This window comes from Peromyscus leucopus, chromosome 19 (genome assembly GCF_004664715.2).
Source record: "Peromyscus leucopus breed LL Stock chromosome 19, UCI_PerLeu_2.1, whole genome shotgun sequence".
In the NCBI taxonomy this organism is placed as follows: domain Eukaryota; kingdom Metazoa; phylum Chordata; class Mammalia; order Rodentia; family Cricetidae; genus Peromyscus; species Peromyscus leucopus.
Window position 1 is genome coordinate 14,797,337 of NC_051079.1, and position 22,569 is coordinate 14,819,905.

The window sequence follows — 22,569 nt, forward strand, 5'->3', positions numbered from 1 at the left end:
ACTTGTGACAGCTGTCCTTCCGCCTCTTTCAGGCTAAGTTATCTCACTTGAAGCTCAACCATCCTGGGTGAACCTAGAGTCTCTCGAGTACCCTTTGAACAAAATGGCTCATCGTCTCATGCCGTCATCTTCCTATGGACCCCGCTGTACTTCTGGTTCTCGGTGGGAGCTGACTTCAGATAAACGTTATGTGTCACTGGGGAGTGTGGGCTGCGACACACGGAGTCTAACTCGAGGCACCTTTCATCTTTTCTGAGGTTGAAGCCCCCCGGAATCTGAAACAGCATCCGAGTTGTGTCCCTGCGAGCTTTGCAAGTGTGTTGGGCTCATGTAGCTGTGAGGGCAGAACAGATCATCTGGGGCCCACCACGTCACCTCTGCTCTCTGAGGCTATGCAGGACGCACAGCTGGAAGTAGCCAGAATTTGGGCTCCACACCTATGCAGCTCATTCTCCTAGGTGTCTAAAGCTGCAGTTGGGTGTGAATTTGTTGCAAAACAAAACACCATTTAACTTTGCTGTATTTAATCATAGAAACATAGCAGTATATTCTTTTCTCATGGTTCTTTGGTTCTTCCGGCCCCCCCCCCCCCCGTTGGCTAGTGAATAAACTCTCCTTAGAACTGGGCTTTTAAAATGGGATCTTTTCTCTGGTTCCGTTTTGTTTGCATGATACAATCCTTGCCCTGGGTGAATGGCTGCTCCTCCCTTGAAGGGCACTGAGAGACAGAGCCCTGGCCCCCTGGCGAGGGGCAGGTGCACTCCTGAGCTCTGTCACCATCTCTGCTAGGTGACATGATTGATGTCAGATTGTTCCCTTTTGACCCCAGCTAATGATCCTTATCTTCTCTCCAACACCCAACAGCTACCCCTTTTTCTCAGAGTGTCCAGAGCAGGGAAGGAGAGCCTTTCCCTGTCAAGATCTATTGACCTCAGCAAACAAAGGCCCTGTCTTCCAGGCAGTGATGGTGCCTTGCTGAGGACCTGCAAAGTCAAGAAGGCTCTGAGCTTAAGCAGTGTTCTTATCATACAGGGAGCCAGAAAGATGGCAAGAGGAGACTCCACAAACCTGAGTCCTGTGCCTGGGAAGCGCAGAACCTTGGGTTTATTTCTGGAGGTGTTATGTTTCCATTTTATCCTGTTGTGGGGATAAAACAACAACAACAAAACAAAACAAAAACCGACAAAAAAAAAAAAAAAAACAGCTTGAGAAGGAAAAGGATTTATTGAATCTTATGCTTCCAGATCACAGTTCATCACTGAGGGAAGAACTAGGGCAGAATCTATGGAGGTTCACTTTCTGGCTTGCACACTAGCTCATGCTTACTTTCTCATATAGCCAGGACTACCTGCCTGAAGGATGGTGCTGCCCACAATGGGCTGGGCCCTCATACATCATTTAATTTTAAAGGCAGTTCTAATAGAGGAAAACAGCTAATATTGGCCTCTAGGGCATGTGAACATACACACACACACACACACACACACACACACACACACACACACACACACACACACACACAGGAGAAGCAGGAGTCCAGGGAAGGAATGAAGTAGAAGGAGAAATATAGAAGCCTGAAATAGTTCAAGTTAGTTTGAAAATCTTTTAAAGGCAGTGTGAAAGCTGATGCTGAAGTCAATATTTGAAGATCTCCAGATGGTAATTAATGGAGAAGAGAAAAATGAAGTGTGAAAAGGAAGAAAGCAGGACAGTTAACAAAGCACAGAACTGAGAAAGAGAGCACTTGCTAGAGGCAGAGGAAGACCTGAAGCCAAGACCACCCAACTCAATCTCATCACTGGGCTCCTCCGGGCTTAGACTACCACTTAAGATGACATCAAATGATGTCGTGGGGCCAGCAGCCCGTTGGGGGGACATTGTAAACAGCTGGCCACGTTGGGAACATGTTAGGGGTTCTCTTTGGACTGTAAAGAAAGGCAGAAGGACTGAGGATCTCTGAGGACCCTCCTCTCCACCATTCTTTTATCCTGGGGGTGAAAAGGGCATGTTCGAGACAGAATGTTCAGCCTGTTCATTAGTCTACTCTAGCTGATTCTGGCTTTACCTCTGATCATGGATGGTTTCTGAAGACAGAGATGAGAGGATTTGGAAACGTTATTTTACTAGGGTTCCAAGGCCAACTCACTTCTTCAAATTCTGAAGGATAACTGTTTTCTTGAACTGATTGAGTATAGATGTACGAAGAACTTTTCTGGGCTGCTTTCTTCAGTGAAGTTGAGGATGGGGAAGTGGGTTTCCAAGGTAACCACCTGACAGGTGAAGATCTGGAGGGGACCCAGGAGGTAGCAATGGCAGTCCATTAGCTAGACACATCACTGCACAACTGAAGATCATCTGTAGCCCTCTTCCAACAACTTCTTAGGAGCTGTCCTATGCTAAGGACAAATTCTTGCCCCTGGCATTGCCCTGAAGCCTGGTACTAGCAATACTGAGCTGTCTTCTTGGCTGACAGGCCATCTTTCTGAGAACTGAGTCATGCCCTGGGTATTTGGGGTGTGTGGGTGTGTGTGTGTGCATGCAGACATGTGTACCACAATGTATATGTAGAGGTCAAAAGGCAATCTTGGGTGGTCCTCACTTTCCACCCTGTTTGAAATGGTCTCTTTGTTGTCTCAAGCTTCACTGCTGACCCCAGGCTAGCTGGTCCATGAGTTTTCAGGGATTCTCCTGTCTCTGCCTCCTGTCTCACCACAGGAGTAGTGGGATTGTAGATGTGTACTAGCGCGCTTGGCTTTGCATAGATTTTGGGATTTGAACTCAGGTCCTTGTGGTTGCATGGTGAGTACTTTTCTCACTGGCCTGTCTCCCCGGCACCACCAAGGGTCTCTTCACTCCTTTGCTTGCCTTATCTCTTGTCATAGAACTAAGTGGCCAGTGACTGGGGGAAAGAAAGAAGGAGTCCAAATTACCCTTCTAGGGGTAAATAGAAGAGTCTGGGAATGCCCGAGGCACTAAAAGTGGTACCCTCTTCTCTGGGCACTCGGAGCATGCATCGACCTGTGACATTGGTCCATGGATCCTCCCCTGGGGACAAATAAAGTGAACTCCATTCTGGGCTATAAACTCTAGGGGATGAGGCTACTTCCAACCCTACATTGTCTTCTGGAGAGCCTTCCATTATCTTGGGAGAAGGTCTGGTGACCCATATTCCTCCAGTGTCCATTTCTCTAAAGCCTTTTAATTAGTTTCTGGCTCTTGCCTACTCTCCTGTTCAGTTTTATTGTGCTGGCCAGCCGTGCAGGCGATGAACTTGATGAAGTCCCATCTCATTAGATCCCCATCCTCTCCTTGCTTGCATTATTCTTGAGCCCTCTGTGATGCTCCAGGAAGCACACAGCTGGAATCACCCAGCCCAGCCCATGAGGCCCTTCCTGGGTCGGCTGTCCCCATGTCTCTCCTCTGGTCTGGATGATGACAGGGTGCCCACCTACCCATAGGCCAGCTGTGTTGGAGTGGGCATTCTCTTTGAGTGTGCGGCTTTGCTTCTGCTTGGCTGTGTGCCTGCTGTGTTTTCTTCCTCTTGCCCACAGCCTCTTGCTCTAGCTGACTTTATTCAGGATCCCCTGCAGGTCCCAGCTCCAGGCCCACAGGGTTTGTCCCTCCTTCCCCTGGGGCTCCTAAACATTGTCATTGCTTCTCATATGACATCATCATGATCTGGAGGCATGCTTGTCTCCTCCACAGGCTGTCAACTCATTTGATGGCTACCACTGTCTTTATGCTCATTGGTAGCCCCAGTCTTAGTAGACAATCAACACAGGACTGATCTAAAGGCGTCACTAGGAACTGTGTAAGGTGGGACTATACTCCAAGGGAATCTGGATTTAAATGAGGGTTTCTCGGGCATTCTTTTTTTCAGTCCGTCAAGTATGAAAACCTTGCTGGGTAACTGAGCATGTAAAGGCACTTGCTGAGAAAGCCTGGTGAGCCGAGTTTAATCCCTGGGATTCATGTAAAGGCATAAGTAAAGAACCAACTCTATAGAATTATCCTATAACCCATACATGCACACTGTGGCACCATACATGCATTCATATTCAATAATAATAATAATAATAATAATAATAATAATAATATAATAATAATATAGATCTTAAAAAGTTGAAGGGTCTTGTTCATGTGTAGCTTCTTGATCTACAGGCTGATGGGCTGGTGGCCTCTCAGACAGTTGGAGGGCACAGGCAGCCACTACTCAGCATCAGGACTGGAGTGAGAAGGGAGGGGCCACACTTCCATCCTTCTGCGCGTTTCTCTAAAGTGCATGGTGATATGTGAATGTCCTAGTTAGGATATGAGCAGTTTCAGCTGCTCAGGTGTTTGCCTTATTTTATTGTGCAAACAGAGCATGTGGCCAGTTCCATCTAGCAGCCATTTTCAGTTGCTCTTCTCCATAAGATTCTCCTCAAATCTCAGCCCCAGACCAGGACCTGAGTGACCTCTTTGCCTTCATTTTTATCTGAAAAATGGAGATAAGGAGTTAGATAAAGATTTTTACTCTGCAGTGAATGGAAGAACCCCACAAAGTCCCACAGGAAATTTCTAGGTACCCGTCCTCTGAAATTGTCCCATTTTGTGTGTCTGAATATTTTGTTTCCTGCAATGTATATGTGATGTTTGAGTAACAGTTTCTGACTCCAGAATGCTTTTAAAATTACTGGGATAAATGATTTACAGAAATATCAGGTATGGTTAATGCTGATTGTCGATGTCATGGGATGTTGAACCACCTAGGAGAATGTCCCTAGGTGTATCTGTTGAGGTGTTTCTAGAGAGATTTAAATTGGGAGGGAAGACCCAACCTGAATGTAGGGGTCACCAGTCTGTGGGCTGGGGTCCTGGACTGACTAAAAAGGAGAAAGTGAGCAGAGCATCCTCGGCACCTGTTGCTCTCTGCTTCCCGACTGTGGCTGCACTGGGACCCCGCTGCCTTTCTCTCCTGAGGCTCCAGTGAGAACTGCCGTCTCTGCCATGCTGTCCACACGGAGGTGGCCCGGACTACACTGTCCACCTGTGAGCCAACTGGGAGCCTTGAGTGGTTGTGTCTGGCATCTTGTCACAGTGGCGAGGAATACAGCACATTAAAGACAATTCTGTTTTCTGAAAATGAAGTTTAATAAATAAACCTGAGAGGTAAAGTTTATACTACAACACTGCTCCCCCCCCCTTAAGACATCAGAATGCAATGAAGTGACAGTTGCAGGGTGAGGCAGGTTGCACCTCCTGCCATCTGTGAATCCGACGAATGTCCCATGCAGGTCTCACCAGGTGCCTGTAGGATTTTAGACTGAGTGCCTTCCATCTAGGAAGGCCACCCAAGCTTGGCCACTGGCTCCATAGCTCACGGTAGTGGCATTCATCTCTTGTGTCTTCATCCGAAAAACCACCAAGGTTTCCTTCTCCTTAGCCGATGCACACGGAACTTCAGGTGTGAATGTCATCCTGCCTGCGACTACATCTCCAAATAACAGCCCAGGATGAAGGAAGGCCCCTGTATCCCTCAGCAAAGAAGGGTCTCCCATGTCTTGTCCCACATTTTCTTGTGAAGCTCTTGGTTCCTGGGTTTGACATTTGGCAAAAATGAATAAATGAATGAATGAATGAATGAATGAATGAATGAATATGTGTGTGTGTGTGTGTGTGTGTGTGTGTGTGTGTGTGTGTGTGTGTGTTTTGTAATCATTAACCCTAAAGTCAGTGGCTTTATGGGATGGAACATGATATTCTAGATATACTTTTTCCCCTCCCCTTCCTTTTTGAATGCAGTTTGATTCTCTTTCTCCACACTCATTCACTGATTAACTGGATTATAGTCTTCTCACCTTTTTTGCCTATAAAAGTTCTGGTCTTTACTGTCTCCAAACATCAAGGTTGTCTTCTTTGCCCTGTTGACTCAGCACAACTAATCGTAGGCTGAAGGCATGTCTGCACCCGGAACTTGCTGCCCCCAAACACACGTGGGAGACCCCGAATACCGTTTGTAGAAGGCAGAGATAGACTGCAGGCATAGGGAACAGCATGGCTACCGGTCATTCTGTGTGAGAAGACCTGCCAGTTTGTAGACAGCTGCTTCTGGAGAAGTGGTGGGGTTCTGTCAGAATGGACCTAAGAAGGGTAGAGCCTTTGGGGGGCACTGTTCCAGGGGGTCCTTTCCACTCTAGGATGAAGGTGAACCTACTCAGCCATGGTGAGTCTGTCTTTCCGTATAAGGATGCCTAGACTTGACACAGACAGAATGCCTGGTTCCTTGAACTTGTTACTCACACCACACTTCCCACTAATTGGTGGCAGTTGGCCATGAGGCAAGAAAACCAGGACCTGGGCTGTGGGAAGGAATCCTTCTGCTTTGGTCTGTAGGTTCTCTGGAGTATCGTCTCAGCTGAGCAACATTATTACCCATTGGGTAGGGTGTCTGGGTTTGGGTAGGAAGTCTGACCTAGTAAGGTGCCTCCTGGATTCTGGTCCACCAGCATGGATTATACCCTCTGCAAAGAACAAATGTTGCATTATTTACAAACATTTTTGTTTCGTCATCTTTCCTGAGTCTCTGGGTGGAAGGTGCTTCCTGAAATGTGTGCCCAGAGCAATCAAGCAGTGAAGTCAGGCAGAGGGGCTTTTGGTGGTGACTTTGAATCTAGTGCTGAACTGAGAGGCCATGACTCTCTTTAGAGCAGGAATGTCTTATGGATTGCCTTTCCAAAGACAGTGGATGGGGATCCTCCCTTACAGGCCCATGTGTTTGAGGACTTGGTTCCTGGAACTGGTGATGTTATTTTGGAATTTTGGGGAGTGGGGCCTGGCGGGAGGAATTGGGTCACTCATGGTGGGCTTTGAGGGTTACGATCCGCCCTGCCTCTTGCCCGAGTTCTCTGCTTTCTGAACCATAAGGTGTGAGAACTGCCGGGACGTCTCCATCTTTCCCTGACGATGGGCGGCACCCACCCCACACCATGGACTTAAATAAACACTTCCTCCCTGAAGTTGAGCCTGTCACGTTTTTCACAACCAGGAAATATCTGTAGTTCGAATGTGGTTGGCCCCCATAAGCTCAGAGGGAGTGGCAGTATGAGGAGGTGTGGCCTTGTTGGAGGAAGTGTGGTCTCCTTGGACGAGGCTAGATGGCACACCTTTAATCTGGGCCACACCTTCTGTTGGAAGTGTGTCACTGTGGGGTGGGCTTTGAGGTCTTTTTCTCAAGCTTCACTCAGTGTGGCAGTCAGTTGACTTCCTGTTGCCTGCAAGATGTAGGACACTCGGCTATTTCTCCAGCACCATGTCTGCCTGCATGCCACTGTGCTCCCCCCCCCCCCCATGATGGACTGAACCTCGGAACTGTAAGGGAGCTACCACAATAAAATGTTTTCTTTATTAGAATTGCTGTGGTCATGGTGTCTCTTCACAGCAATAATAAACCCTAACTAAGACAGTAACTAACAGATACGACTTCTGTTTCACACGTACTAGAGGCGGCTCCACCATGGCTTTCCTGTGACAGAGGGGCCGGTGTGTGATGCTTGTTCACATGGTGATTGTGCAAGAAGATTACAGTTTTGGAGAATTTGAGGAGAGGGGCCCCTGAACCTACACATGAAGCAGCTACCAGTCATTTGTCTGAAGGATAAAAAAAACTGTCTCTCAAAGATCACATGTGGGATTTCTGGCATAAAGTCCACCTTACACTCTGTAGCATATGGAATTCAAAAACAGAATGTCTGAGAAAATACTTTAGTCAAAATATAGAATATTACTATGGATTTCAGCTGTTCATTTGATATTTGATACTAAGAAAAGCTATATTAAAATTTTGTGACTCTGGGCTGGAGTAGTTATGAGCATGTGTTACTGTCACAGAGGACTTGGGTTCAATTCCCAGCACCCACATGGCAGCTCACAACTGTCAGTAGCTCCAGTTCCAGGGGATCTGATGCACTCTTCTGGTCTCTGTGGGCACTGCACACATGTGGTATACAAACATACATGCAGGCAAAACACCTGTACACATAAATAAAAATGAATAAATCTTTAAAAATTAGAATCTTCTTCTAAGTGGGTTCTCTTGCATGAGAAAAGTCATTCTTAGGGAAGAATGCTGTTTTGTACTGCTTTGTTTGGAATAGAAAGTATTTAAACAAATGACTGTGGAATTAAAGATGCCAGACTAGAAAAAGTTCCTTCTAAAGGAATTTTAGTTTGTTTAAATTCAGTGGCCCCTGGACAAAAGGGAAGCAAGGAGTTTGGAGAACTCTCAAAGACGCCTTGATCTTTTCTAGAGGATGTGTTCTTACTGAAGGGTGAGAATCAGTGTTGGAACCTCTCTGAGGTCTCTGTCCTTGTGCATTGTGGAGTCACCTGCGATGCCCCAGAGGTTAAGATTGCAATGGGAACACGACACTCATTAAAAATAGAGGGCTGGGATGTAACTCAGTGGTAGAGTGCTTGCCTGGTACATAGAATGTTCTGGATTCAGTTCCCCAGCACCGTGAAAAACGCATGCATCATCAGATTGTATAAGAGTAAGATGCAATGGTGTCCACTGGAAACTCTATGTAGAGAGCTTAAAAAGCTTTAGAAAGCTAAACCTAAGTGATCATATTGATACCAGAAAAGTGTCTTTCAAATAAGGGATACTTACCAAGGATAAAGACAGTATATGATGATAAAAGGTGATGAACGAAGGTCATATCATCCCTGAGTGTGAACATATCTAACAACAGAAATAGAAAGCAGCTAACACAAAAACTCATGGAGCTAAAAGCAGAACTGCACAAATCCAGCCTGCTAGTTGAATACCTCAGCAGTCCTCTCATATCAGTCTATAAAATGAGTAAATGGAAAACCGGTAAGAATATAAAAAGCCAGGCATGGTAGCACATGGCTTGAATCCCAGCACTTAGGACCAAGAGGCAGGTGGATATGTGTGAATTTGAAGCCTGCTTGGTCTACATAGTGAGTTCAGACCAGCCAAGGCTATATACATACTGAGACCTCCTCTCTCTATATGTGTGCATGAGTTTATCAACACTATCATGTAACTTGACCCAGTGGATATTCATAAACCATTTCTCCTAATTTTGAGAGAATACATGCCCTTTCCTATATAGTAATGATTCACCAAGATATTCTGGGCCATAAAATATACTTTAAATCTAAGAGAAACTGATACCATAAAATCATATTTTCTGACTATCAAGAAATTGACATCTGAAAAATTCTAGATATTTAAAAATTAGTGATGTATTTCTAATAAACCACAAGTCAAACAGTTACAGGATTAGGTTATTTATACTTGGATTTTAAAGGTTTATTTTATATTTTACAGTGTATGTGTGTGTGTGTGTGTGTGTGTGTGTGTGTGTGTGCGTGCATGTGTGTGCGTGCATGTGCACATATATATGCAGGTGACCATGTAGTTCTGAAGACTCATGGAGCTGGAGTTACAGGTGGTTATGAGTCACCTGACATGAGTCCTGGCAACTTAACGTGGGTCCTATGGAAGAGCAGGATGTTCTCTTAATGCCCGAACCATGTCTTTAGCCCCTTCACATTTGAATTTAATGAAATATTCACTATTAATAAAATTTGAATGAAAGTAAACATGTCAAAATATATAGGAAACAACTCCAGCATTGCTTAGAAGAAATCAGAGAATCATTGCTGATTTTCAAAAATAAAGACATAAGACCAATTAATGAAGGGCCTGCTTTAAGAAACTAAAAAAAAAAAAAAAATGAACTGGGGATATATCTCAGTGGGAGAGTGCTTGTCTAGCATGCTGGAGACCCTGCACTCAATCCCTAGGGGGAAAAAAAGTTCTAGTTAGCTATTTTACAGCAAAAATTATTTTTAAAAGTAGAAACTAGAAAAGAAAAAAGCAATTGAAACCTAAAGTAAACACAAAGAAGCCAGTAATCAATGACCCAAACTGCAGAAAGAATAGGAAAGCCAAGGAAACCCGTAGCTGACTCGTGAAAAGACTAACATGTTTGCTGGGACTCTACCCAGGCTGATTAGTCAAAAGGTAATTAGACACAAATGATCAATATCAAAGCTAAAAGAGAGACTGATAGAGCCAATAAAAGGGGGACCAGGAAGATTACAAGTATTTCCATGTCCATAAGATTATAATAATTTGTATGAACTAGTTTCTTGAAAGATTTCAATTACCAGAGTTCATACAAGAAACTATATGCTGAATAGCGCTTTATGATAAGTATTGAGTAAATTAAGTCGCCACTTCCATGAAAATGCTGCATCTTAACGCCACTTGCTTCCAAGTCTCTCAGGGCCTGTCGCTTCAGAGTTAACATGCAAAGCAGGTGCATCCTGCTCAGGACCACGGTTCTAGTTACTAATTAAATCATTGTGTTGCCAGGAATTTTATACTAAGAACACTAGAATTCATGACACGCAATTGTCTCAAATCTGAGCTGGAACGTTTCAAAAAGCCTTTGCTGGTGTTGTGGGGCATGACACCATACACAGTGCAGACAGTTTATGTTATGTGTTCAGAGTCCAGGCTGCAGTAAAGTCATGGGACACAGCAGAGGAAGTGATGCCAGACACACCTTGAAATTCATTGTCTGTTTGATTATGAATCAAGTTTTAGTTATTGTGTATTCAAAAACCTCTTATTGCTGGTGTGTGTGTGTGTGTGTGTGTGTGTGAGTGCGCTGTGTGTGTGCGCACGTGCGTGTACACTCCTCATTCAGTTACCTGCCCCCATGAGGGTTTGTAAGCCACAGTCTAAGAGGTTAGGTGCTAAGTAACTTTATGTTCTATTCACACAAGTCCCTGATTTCTAAGTGATTCCATGTTCCACTCTATCACACAAGTTCCCAATTTAACACAAACTATTTCCTTGAAATTGATTGTATTTGGACTGCATTGGTTTTCCCGGTGTAGCTGGCCACTGAGTGGAAATATCCACAAACCAGGAAACAGTCTGTCAAACCCTAGAAACACACTTGTATTGAGGAGGAAGATGTGGTGAGGTAGCCTCTCCCTGGCACCTCTAATAGACCAGGCCTGGGTCTGAGTCATTTTTCACACTGCTGAGGTTACCTGAGTCATTTTTTTCTGGTAGAATATGTCATCCTTCATAATTTCTTATGTTTACAACATTCATTGAGTCAACTAAACTAATTGTTGTATTCTTTATTTCAGAAAAGCTGTACAACTCCAGCGGCCGTGATCTAAGAAGGGCCCTTTTCTCGCTGAAGCAGATATTTCAGGTAAAAAGGAAAACCAAATGCCAAAACACTACAGTCGTGTTTTTGCTTTGCTGGGGAACTAGATTCATACAAGGTTATACCTGTGTTCATTACAAATAGGGAAGTCTTTTTAGATGACATTACAGGTCGGGGCTGAGGGGACGGGAGAGTGGGCAGTGTTTGCCGGGCAAGAACTAGAACAGTTTGGATCTCCAGCACCCAGGTAAAGGCTGGGTGGGCACGATGGCCTGCCAGGACTCCCAGTGCTCAGCGGGCAGAAACGGGATTCTAGGGAAATCTGGTTAACTGCTCTAGAAGAACTGGTGGGCTCTGGATTCAGGTGAGAGACCCTGCCTCAACATATACGGTGGAGAGGAATTGAGGAAGACGCTGTGTCAATGTTTGGCCTCCTCATGCTCCTATACACGTGTGTCCACACACATGGAAATACATGTACACATATCACACACCCAAGAAAATTAGATCAGAATTCCAGAGGAGAATATTTTATGTCAAATATTTCAAGTACAAAAAGTAAAGACAACTTAATCAAATTTTTTTTCTATATTCCTGTTTTTAAAAATAAAATCTGTTTGAGTGTAACTAAAGACGTGTGTTCTGTTCCCCGACCCCCCCCAACCCACCCCCGACAAATTACCACCTGCTTTCCACATCTGGGTCTTCTCTCTACCAATGGTTGCATTTACTGTTCCTTGTGTGCATTCATGTTTCCATCCTAGTGGTAGATTATACCCAGAAAGTTTTCTCCAGTCCTGCCTGGCCCCACCGTCCCACAGCCGCTTATAAAATAATCATTCAGAGGCTTAATATTATTTACAAACTGTATGGCCTATGGCAGACCTCTTGATAGCTAACTCTTATATCTTAAATTAACCCATTTCTATTAATTTATGTTCTACTACATGTTCCATGGCTTTACCAGTCTCCTGGCATGTTGCTCCTTGGGCAGCAGACTGGCATCTTTCTAGACTCTGCCTTTCTCTTTCCTGTCTCTCTCCTTGGATTTCCCGTCTGCCTCTAAGCTGCCTTGCCATAGGCCAAAGCAGCTTGTTTATTAACTAATGGGAACAGCATATATTCACAGCGTACAGAAGACATTCCCCAGAATTAAATACCCATGATATATGACAGTCTTTGGTATTAACTTCACATATATGTTGTCATGTTGCATACGCCCTACTTTGGTTTGTTTATGAAGGGTGAATTGGTGTAGGTGTGACTGTAGATCTGGCCGGGGCTGTATTTCATTCAGGGGACATAAGGCATTCTGTTCATTCTTCTTTGGATGGGTGGTTCACTTAATTCCAGTTTGGGTATTGTAAAGCCTGCTACTGTATGTTCCTTTGTGCACACACAAGTCCCTCATCACCAGTTTCATCTTATCACTCAGTACCAAGCCTTCCCTTTATCCCTAGCCTGAGATAATCACAAGTGTAGTGAAGAGCTAGGTCAGGTTCCAGATACCCGAGAGACATCAGTGGGCAGAGTGAGGCTGTGGGTTGTGAAGATAACCTTTGCACAGAGTATGTCTGTCTAGGTTCACTAATTTTCCACTTCCCTTCAATTCTTGTTTAATCCTTTAGAAGATTTTCTTTATCAATGATGATTTTAGCCAGAGTGAGCTTCTCTCGGTTAGAGGGAGTAGGTAAAACGGTGGGTCAAAAAATCTAACTCACCCACACATTCTTACCTTCCTCTTTAAAACTTGTCCTTCTTCTGCAATGGGATTCTGCTATCACTTCTTCCCAGAATGGGATCCATTTCCTGGTGGACATTTCTGAGGACATGTCCTCTTGTCTCGCACAGCCTGAGTTTGCTGTTGGAAGCCTGGTTCCTCTGTCATGTTATAATAATCTTGTATCCTCTTATCACATGGAGGATAGCAGGGAGCTATCTTATAATACTAAGATTCTTATCCAAAGATCTCAGAAGCAAGTTGAAAGGTTGCTCAGAGGTTACCCAGAGTCAGGACAACACACATAAACAAGGATGATAGTTAAAATGGATCCAGATGCACTGAGAATGTTTGAATTGATGGAAACATTCATAAGGATACTAAAAACTAACAATGAGAGACAAAGATGACTAGGCAGTGGATGCTGGTAGCCTAGCTACTTGGAAAAGGGCAATTTTTTAGAATCTCAAATTCTTCTTGCCTTTTCATATTAAACTTTAAGGTAAAAAGAAGTCTCTTTTAAAAGAGGGAAGCCTTTGTAGAAAGACTCTAGGTAATAAGGGAAAACAGAATGCCACTGTTTTGTGGCTCCTAATGAATCCATTAATGAATTAATAATGCAACAAAAGTTGCTAACATGACAGAAACCAAGTACCATCAGACATTAGGTACCTTCTGTAGAAATATAAAGTATGATGTAGTCAAGCCAACAAATCAACCCTGGATTCAGACATGAATCCAACTACAGATGATTGAAGACACAGGCACATGTTAAACATCAAATGATGTGCCAAATCCGGACTGGGGGCTACTCTAAAGGATGAACGACTTTCTTCAACATGTAAGTTAATGAGGGTGGGGGCATTTTCTTCCATTGATTAGTTAATAGAGGTTACTGAGTTTTAGATTCATATAAATGAATTAACATATGTGGATCTTACTTGGATCTCGTCCTGGTTTGAACTCTGTGGTTGTCATAAAACACTCTAACCAAAAGTAACCTATGCAAGGAAAAGGTTTATTCAGCTTACACTTCCAGGTCACAGTCCCTCATTAAAGGAAATCAGGGCAGGAACCTAGATGTGGGAATGCTGTTCACTGGCTTGATCTCTGGCTCATGCTCACCCAACTTTCTTATATAGCTTGACATCTCTCTCTAGGGATGGTGCTGCCCACAGTGGGCTGGGCCTTCCCATATCAATCACCAATCATGGCCATCTCTTACAGACATGGCCACAGGTCAGTCTGATCTGGGTAATTCTTTGAATGAGGTTCCCTCTTCCTAGGTAATACTAAGTTGTGCCAAACTGACAATAGTTGACCAAGACATCTTGTATAAATATAGTGATGAAGAAGTTGGAAATTTGGGCACTGACTGATTGTCTGATTGTTTTTCTAACCTTAAAATATTTCTTATGAATACCCATTCTTAAAGTTGCTATAGTTGGAAGCTACGCAGAAATAATGTATTAACTGATACACAGTCTGAGAATTGCTTCAGGTTGTGTAGCAGGAGAAGACAGAATGATGGGTAAAACAAGATTGCTGTGAGTTCATTCACACCCATGTTCACGAGACAGTGAGATTTTCCTAAATTGAAAGGTCAGAAAGAAAGCCAAAGAACCTTTTTTCAGACTGGTCACACAGTTTTTGTACCAGTCTGTTCCTTGGTGTGCATCCCTTGAGATTGTCCTGTTGATTCCCGGAATGGTTCTTGAATAGGCAGGCTAGTGCTGTGTAGACAAGGAAGGTGCATGGCAGCAGGAGTTTTAAGTCTGGTTTGAGGATCACACACAAAACCACACTCAGTAGCAGCCATGCTAGGGCTTGACTGGATCTGACAGGCAGCGTGTTGGGTAAGGCTTGGGTGACGGATGCCTTGCATAGTTTTGGGTCCGTATCTTCATCATGCTTGCATTTTCTAGGCATGGAGTCTCTTTAGAAACTCGAATTTTAAGAGCTCAAAAAATAGAGACCTTGGTCATTTGTAGTGAGTTATTCTTTGACTAATAGGCATTCATACTAACAGCCATACCCAAGACAAAACAAAAACCAGCACTGATGAGATGATTTAGGGGGCAAGGGCACTTGCTGCCAAGCTTGAAACTCTGAATCAGATCCCAAAGACTCTGATGATGGAAGGGAGACTCAGAAGCTGTCCACTGACCTCTGCCTGCATGTGGCGTCACATGCTCCAACATGCGTTCATCTACATGCACACACAAAGTAAATGTAAAAAAAAAAATTAGTTAAGAAAAATCACAAGTTAGTGAATAGCTCTTACAGAAAATTCTGGAATGTGGCAGTAATCTTATCAGCTGGTGAGGACACTTTAATTTCATAATAGTCTGAAGCCAGTGTCTTAAGAACCTCGAGCTAGTGCCTATGTATTTCAGGATATGTATTTAAAATCTAGGACACTGCCAACTTGGAAGACTTTCTCCACATTTATTATCCGCAAGTATCTGCTTCCTCAGTGCCTTATCTCCATGGGTCCACGCATGTAAGCCAAGGGTCTGAGTTCTTCTCACGAACACCGTCTCGCCTGTCCAGTGTTTTTTTCCGAGTGACTTTGCCAGACACTCAGTTCTCTGCTATATTAATATTAGTGATTAGCTTGAGAGGTTTCTTGAGAGCTTGTTCACACTTTTTCACCATGAAGTCATGTGTGAACCGAGTTTTAGTTAAAGCAATAAACATTTGTTACATGCTTGGAAAACCCTCCTGACTAGACATGAGCTCATCTGCATGTCCAGTTTTCACATACGCTGCTGGAAAAGGGGACGGGGAGGGGGGCGAGGAGAAGTGGTTTTTTATTTTTATTTTTTATATCCTTTATACCTACCAGTGTAAAGTAATTTTCCAAAGACTCGTGATACTGTCCCATTTTCTCTTTCTTCCCCAGCCATGATTATCTCAAAGTCTGAGTTCACACAGCTGTCTTTCATTACGTGCAGCCTCGCTCCCCCTGCCCCCTAGCTGGCGCTGACCCTGCCTCTCACTACCTCACTTCCCAGGGAAGTGTCTGCCCACATTTAGCTCAAGACTCCCATCCATATAATTGGAAAAATGTCATATAATAAAGAAAGGGGCTGATTGCATGTCGAGACGGGAGAACTGTGCCAGGTCACCTATTTTCTCTCTTATTGATAAAGCATGGTTGCCACTATTGTCTCCGTCGTCGTCTGTCACTCCATTGTCTTTCTGTATTCCCATTGCCGGGGTTTGTTTGTGAAGTTTCTGCTCTGTTGTTATAACGAAGTATGGACGTTCCCATAGTATCCCACCTGCACTGGAGACAAGGCACTGTCTAGCCCAGGGGATCTCCCCATCTCAGTGGAAGGAAGCAGCAGTGGGAACATCTATTTCACAGGGCTCCCCAGAATTTGGTTTGACAGCTACTGCCCAGGTTGAGGGCTGGCCAGACATAGTCCAGCGGTCCTGGCCAAGAGTGTTTTGTTTCCCAAGCCTGGGTCTCATTTCAGCAGTTCTGATCCACTGCTTCTGCAGAGAGTCCTGCGGCCTTGTCCTTTCAAAGCTCCCCAGATGGTCTTAACATTATGGTGAGGGTGGGTTGGTGGGTCTGGAAGGAAGGGAGCTCTGTCCACTGCAGCTCCCTCTTTCTTGGTCAGGGGTATGGCCAGGCAGTTTGCAGGTCTGATGAGTTCCTGAGAGGCTCTCAGATGGGCTTCCAAGGATCCCTTGTCCAGTCTATCTAGAAAGCTCTCTTTGAACATCACTAGCTTACCAGGCATCATTCAGAGGCTTAATATTAGTTACAAACTGTATGGCCTATGGCAGACCTCTTGCTAGCTAGCTCTTATATCTTAAATTAACCCATTTCTATTAATTTATGTTCTACTACATGTTCCATGGCTTTATCAGTCTGCTGGCATGTTGCTCCTTGGGCAGCAGACTGGCGTCTCTCTAGACTCTGCCTTTCTCTTTCTGTCTCTCTCCTTGGATTTCCCGCCTGCCTCTAAGCTGCCTTGCCATAGGCCAAAGCAGCTTGTTTATTAACTAATGGGAACAACATATATTCACAGCGTACAGATAGACATCCCCCAGCAGTAGATACCCGTGATATATGACAGTCTTTGGTATTAACTTCACTTATATGTTATGTTGCATACACCCTACTTTGGTTTATTAATGGAGGGTGAATTGCCTCTCTATGTCTTGCCTTCTCCTGGCCTAGGTAGCCCTTTGGACGGCTGGCCGGCAGCTGCAGGTGAATGGCTGCTTCTGCACTCAGCTTCCTTCTCCATGCTGCCAGCCATGGAAGGCAAGAGACAGAGGAGGGGCTTCCTTAGCTTGACAGGCAGCATTCACAAGCCTCTTACTGAAACTCCTGTCCGTAGGACATCTGCCGGGACAGGAGAATGTGTTTCTTGAAGGTTGCATGGTTACTGGATGCTTCCTGTAGTAAAAAGCCACGGAAGCTTCACGCTGCCAGCACACTGGGTCCTGCGGGGCCCGGGGCCTGGGGGATCTTGAAGAATGAAAAGCAGAGTGCTGCAAAGCTTCCGGACACACAAGGGATTCATTGGCTCTGTCTTTATTTGATCACCCAGAAGGCAATAATGGAGCTTTGGCAAATGACAGGGCAAAGGGCTAGTTGTAAAATTCCTTTGGCAAGAGTTAGGTGCTCACTCATGTGTGCGTGCACACGCGCTCTCTCCTCCTCCCTCCCTCTCTAAAAAAGAAAAAAAAAATCTCACACACAAAACAATTCAAAACAAGACAAAAATCCAAAGGTGGGGAGGATCTGGGAGGAAATACATTGTCTGAAAAAAATTCAAATAAAAAAATTAAAAGGGCTCGATGCGCCATTTGAGTTGAGCAGAATTTCCTAAGGGGTCATTTTATTTATTTTTCTCTCTTACTGATAAAGCATGGTTTATAAAAATTTGAACAGTATAGCTTGGGTATAAGGTGAACAGGGACCTATTTGAGCACCTTAAATTATTTCATTTCTTTCTTTCCTTCCTGCTAGGATGACAAGGATTTGGTGCATGAGTTTGTCATGGCTGAAGGTCTGACGTGTTTGATCAAGGTGGGAGCTGAGGCGGACCAGAACTATCAGAACTACATCCTGAGGGGTGAGTCCTAAGCAGCTTGGACTTGCTGTGGCAGCCCCGCTGTGCAGAGGCCAGGGTGTCTCTCAGGAGCTCGCAGGCTGGGAGATTTGCAAGAAATCTGCGATAAGAGAGGAAAGACTCATCAGTTTGTCAACTCCTAGTAGTAACTGGTGTCAGGGCAGAATTAGTTCCTTCTAGGTTGCTAAGAACATAGAATGGGTGATTCACTTTTTTCAATGCGTTCCTTTATTTGATAAGGAGGGGCACACACTGTTTGGGCTCAGATAGAACTCTTGATTTTAGCTCAAAGCTACCCAAAACTAAAACCTGATTTATTTCTAGGATGGATAAAAAAAAAAATCTGTTTTTTTGTTTTGTTTTGTTTTAATTTGAGTTGTCCCCTGAGGAGCTCTTGTCAAAATGCACATTTCTCCCTATGGCTTCTTATTTCTGATTAATAGGCCTCGGGTGGGCCTGGGAACTTGCATTGTAAGCAGTGATTCTAATTGCTGCCTTATAGTCTCGTGTACAAATTGGTGCATGGGTGACTTTGGAACACAGATTCCTGCCACTCTTCAGAGTTCATGGTCTTTTATGATGGTGGTGATTTGTGCCCCTCTGCTAAAAAATCTTGTTTTCTCCCAAGCCTGTGGGCTGAGCAGGTGGGGCAGAAATGATTATATTCACCTTATATGAAAGGAGACATTTCATATAAGTCAATATTATCTCCAGTTTATAGTTGGGAATAAGCAAGACCCAAAGAAGTCAGTGCTTGTGCTGAAGGAAGTCACTTTCCCTGGGCATGGCCAAGCAGAGCCTCTGCCTAGGCCCTGGCCCAGGCCACGATGGTTCTGGGTTCTCCTGTCCCTTCAGTGTGAGTAACTATGACCCCACAAATATCATGGTGATGTTCATTTTTTAAAAAGCCACAAATATCTTTTAGTTTTCCCTTGGATGAAGGGAAAGTACATGAGATGTGTGGTTTAATATCAGATGCCCGTGGTTAGAGCCGACTGAGGTAGCAGCTGGGCTGCTTGCCCTGAGAACGCTTCCTTATGTCCTGTGTTATCATCGAGCTCATGCTCGTCCAGCTTTCCTGACCTGTCTGGTGCTACTAAAAAACCCATTCAGCAGACGGCACCAGGGAGAGATCCCTGATTACACTTTCAAGTCAGTGTTCACTGTCAGGGTTTGCTTTGATAAATGCCGTATGTGTAGGAGAGGATGCCTTCCTTAGCCTTGTTCTCTGTGCTGTGTTTATGACTCTCTGTAGGGATGGCAGGTTGGCCCCTGTCACCTTCCATCTTTCCTTGGGCTCGAGACAGATTTGAACCAGTTGTCCGGAAGGATGCCTGACAGTAGAGATGCATGGCTTCTGTCCTTTATATAATTAAATCATTTACATGGAAATTGTGATGGTGTATATATACACACACAGAACTCAAACTGCATACTGCATTGTATCCAAAGGTCGTAGTTGTCTCTGTGTCAGAAAGGACAAGTCCTCCCTGGACCTTGTTCTCTTTTTTCTACTCAGACTAGGGGAAAGCAGAGAAATGGGGTAGGGGGAAGTGTACTTCCACTGGTTTGTTCCCCCCACTCCTAAGTTAGAAAGTTGTAAGTTAGATGACACAGGAAATATACCCTAAATGTCTCATTATGAATAATGAGTCTAAACTGACTCTATGTATATGTGTTACTGTTTCAAGTATTCATCATTTAATTTTACAAAAAACAAAACAAAAATCTAAGACATAAGGAAAGCTATATGGAACTAACATAATCATCCATATGTTTTTTTATTCATCTGTCCCTCTTCTGGGATTATATATGTATGATTCTTATGTGTAAGCATCTATTCCCATTACATTCAAAACTGGGTGAAAAAAAATCGACCCAGCGGTAGTTGGGTCAATTTATCAGATAGGATAAGAATTTTATCGTAACCCCAGCCCAGTTATAAATGGATCACCTGATCACTCATAGCTGCAAGGGAGGCAGAGAAAGTGGGAGATTAGTTTCTTGGATTTAACAGAGGAGCTGGATAGAAATTCTGGCTTTGGGCCTGAAGGCTGTTAGATATGGCCACATGGAGGGTGTTAGGAAGAGAAAACTTGGTGTGACCAAGAAGAGCCCCCCCCCAGGAAGCAGCAGTGAGTGCCTTGGTGTTGCCCAGGGAATCTTTGTAAGAGTGCAGGTAGAGCTCAGTAGTCAAATAAGGTCCCAGCATGGCATATGGCAAATTCTGCTCTCCAACAACTGTAGAGGGCATCAGAAGCTCCATTTAGACTCTCTGCCATAATGACTGTTCATCCTGAAGCTTGGAGAGGTTTGTTAACTTGTAGTGTTCTGATCTGGACCAGAAAGATGCTAAGAGTAATTTACTGTGAGAATGCCCACTCACAACCCAGAGAGATCTGGAAAGCACCTGATGCTTTACTCTCTTATAGAAAATGGCAACAGTTAAGACCCTGCAGTAGGCAGCGCTTGTAAGATGTGAGGAGGCACAACGCTCCATCCCCACTACCAGCGTCTGTCCTTCCCATTTTACTTTCCAATAGTGTCCATTTATTGGAGACCAGAAGACTTGCCAGGCGTTCCCTGGAAAGTGGGTAGTTGCCCGCCCCACGTCCCAGTATCTTGTTTTCCCCAGAAGGGGGTATCTTCTTTGCCTGCCCTGTCTTCACCGAGTCTCAAGAGATGGGCCATAACCAGGCAACCGTGTTCACTCAGCAATGCACTGTGATGTATCTGGCTGGAACTCGTGCCAGGGAAAGTACCTTTTGGGAGCATATAAATGACAGATTCCTTAGGGTGTGACTTTTTTGTTTTTATACAAGGAAGCTACCATTTTTCCTAACCCACGTGTTGAGTCACTCTTCTGTGTCTTCAACAAAGTTCTTGTGGACACTTTTTTTTTGACATTGCAGTCTGCTGCCAGACACTCACAGTCAAGAATAACCTTCCAATTGCTTCTGTTCGCCCAGCCATGTTTTAATCCTATTACATTGGACTGGGAATGGAGGAGGGGCAGAGGGAGACCAAGAGAAAGAGGCCTGCAGAAGTTCTATGGTTGTGTTATTGCTTTCTGGTGAGAACACATCAGACCATGCAGGGCCACACGGGGCACCCCAGGGTCTGTCGGGCAGCGGCGGGAGTGGGGACTTTGGTCAAGCATCTTCATTGTGGTTCTGAGGGAAGGAACAGGTGGAGTAAAATATGCAGGCCTGTAGGTGTGACCGTTGGGCTTCACTGAGAACGTGAGTGGGTTTAGAATCACCTAGGAAATATACCTCTGGAGCTTTACCTGCGGAGAGAAGACCCACTCTGACTGTGGGTGGCCCTGTCCTATGGGCTGGGCTCCTAGATGAAGTGGAAAGAAGAAAGCAGGCCAGCCTTCAGCACTTCTTTCTGCTTCTTGACTGGATTCAGTGTGTCCAGGGGCCTCACATTCCTGCTGTCATACCTAGAGACACACTTGCTGTCACGCTGTCCCCGCTACAAGGGACTGTGCTCTCCAACTGCCAGCCACAGCAAACTCTTTCCTGACCTGCTTTGTCGGGTGTGTTCCATCACGGTAGTGAGAAGAGTAACCAACAGGGCGGGGCTGGTTACTTCAGCAGGCTCTGAGGCCCACCGGTGTCCGGGGGATGATCAGGGCATGTGCATGGTGACATCAGCTGTGGGACAGTGATGGGGGGCGGGGGCTGGAAGGCGATGGTCTCCTTAGCAAGGGGAACTGACTGGCTTCAAAACCAGGCCAAACAGCATTTAGGAAGCAACATGCCAATGGCAAGGCGGTTCCAGACCAGCTTATCCTGTGTGAGGTTACCTCTGGGGTCACTCATTCCTGTGTGAAGTTAGCTCTGGGGTCACTCATTCCTGTGTGAGGTTAGCTCTGGAGTCACTCAGGAGCTCAGCCTGATGAGGCCACATGTGGCCCCTACAGGCCTGAAGGAGCAACATGTGGAGAAGTCAGCACTTGTCTGTATCTGCTTTTAGATCACTCTAATTATTCGTAAAGAAATTTAATGTGATCATTCCTACTCAGCCCTGTTCACCTGTGGTGGTGGTGGTGGTGGTGGTGGTGGTGGTGTGTGTGTGTGTGTGTGTGTGTGTGTGTATTTTAAGCTTTATGTGTTTTGCCTGCATGTGTCTATGTATCACACGTGTACCTGGTGCCCACAGGGGCCAGAAGAGTGTGTTGAAGCCTCTGAGTTTGGAGTTATAGATGGTTGTGAGCCACAGTGTGGGTGATGGAAATTGCGCCTGGGTCCTCAAGAAGGGCAGCAAGTGCCCTTAACCACTGAGCCACCTCTCCAGCCCCATGCCTGAGTTGTTTTTACATGGAGGCATAGGCATTGGTTCCATTCCATTGAATGTCTATTGACTGAGAGGTAAAGACAGGTTTGAGTTACAGGCAGCCAAGCGCTCTCCACAAATGTGAGCAGGCTTCTGAGAAGAGGTCTTAGCTGCGCAACACGGAGAAATAATATTTATCTGAGTTGTTATTCTTGGATGGTTATAGCTAATGATCTACAGTTTTTCAGGATAGCCATTATTT

General features: G+C 44.8%; 1 protein-coding gene across 8 annotated transcripts in view; it reads left to right on the top strand.

Moving 5' to 3' along the window:
- Positions 1 to 22,569, top strand: part of Fhod3 (formin homology 2 domain containing 3) — a 426,147-nt gene that overhangs the window by 170,985 nt on the left and 232,593 nt on the right. For all 8 annotated transcript variants that reach the window (XM_028867156.2, XM_028867157.2, XM_037197014.1 and 5 more), the window contains exons 4-5: positions 11,182 to 11,249; positions 17,921 to 18,026. In XM_028867156.2, the coding sequence (XP_028722989.1) occupies positions 11,182 to 11,249; positions 17,921 to 18,026 (174 nt within the window). The remainder of the gene's footprint in view (positions 1 to 11,181; positions 11,250 to 17,920; positions 18,027 to 22,569) is intronic.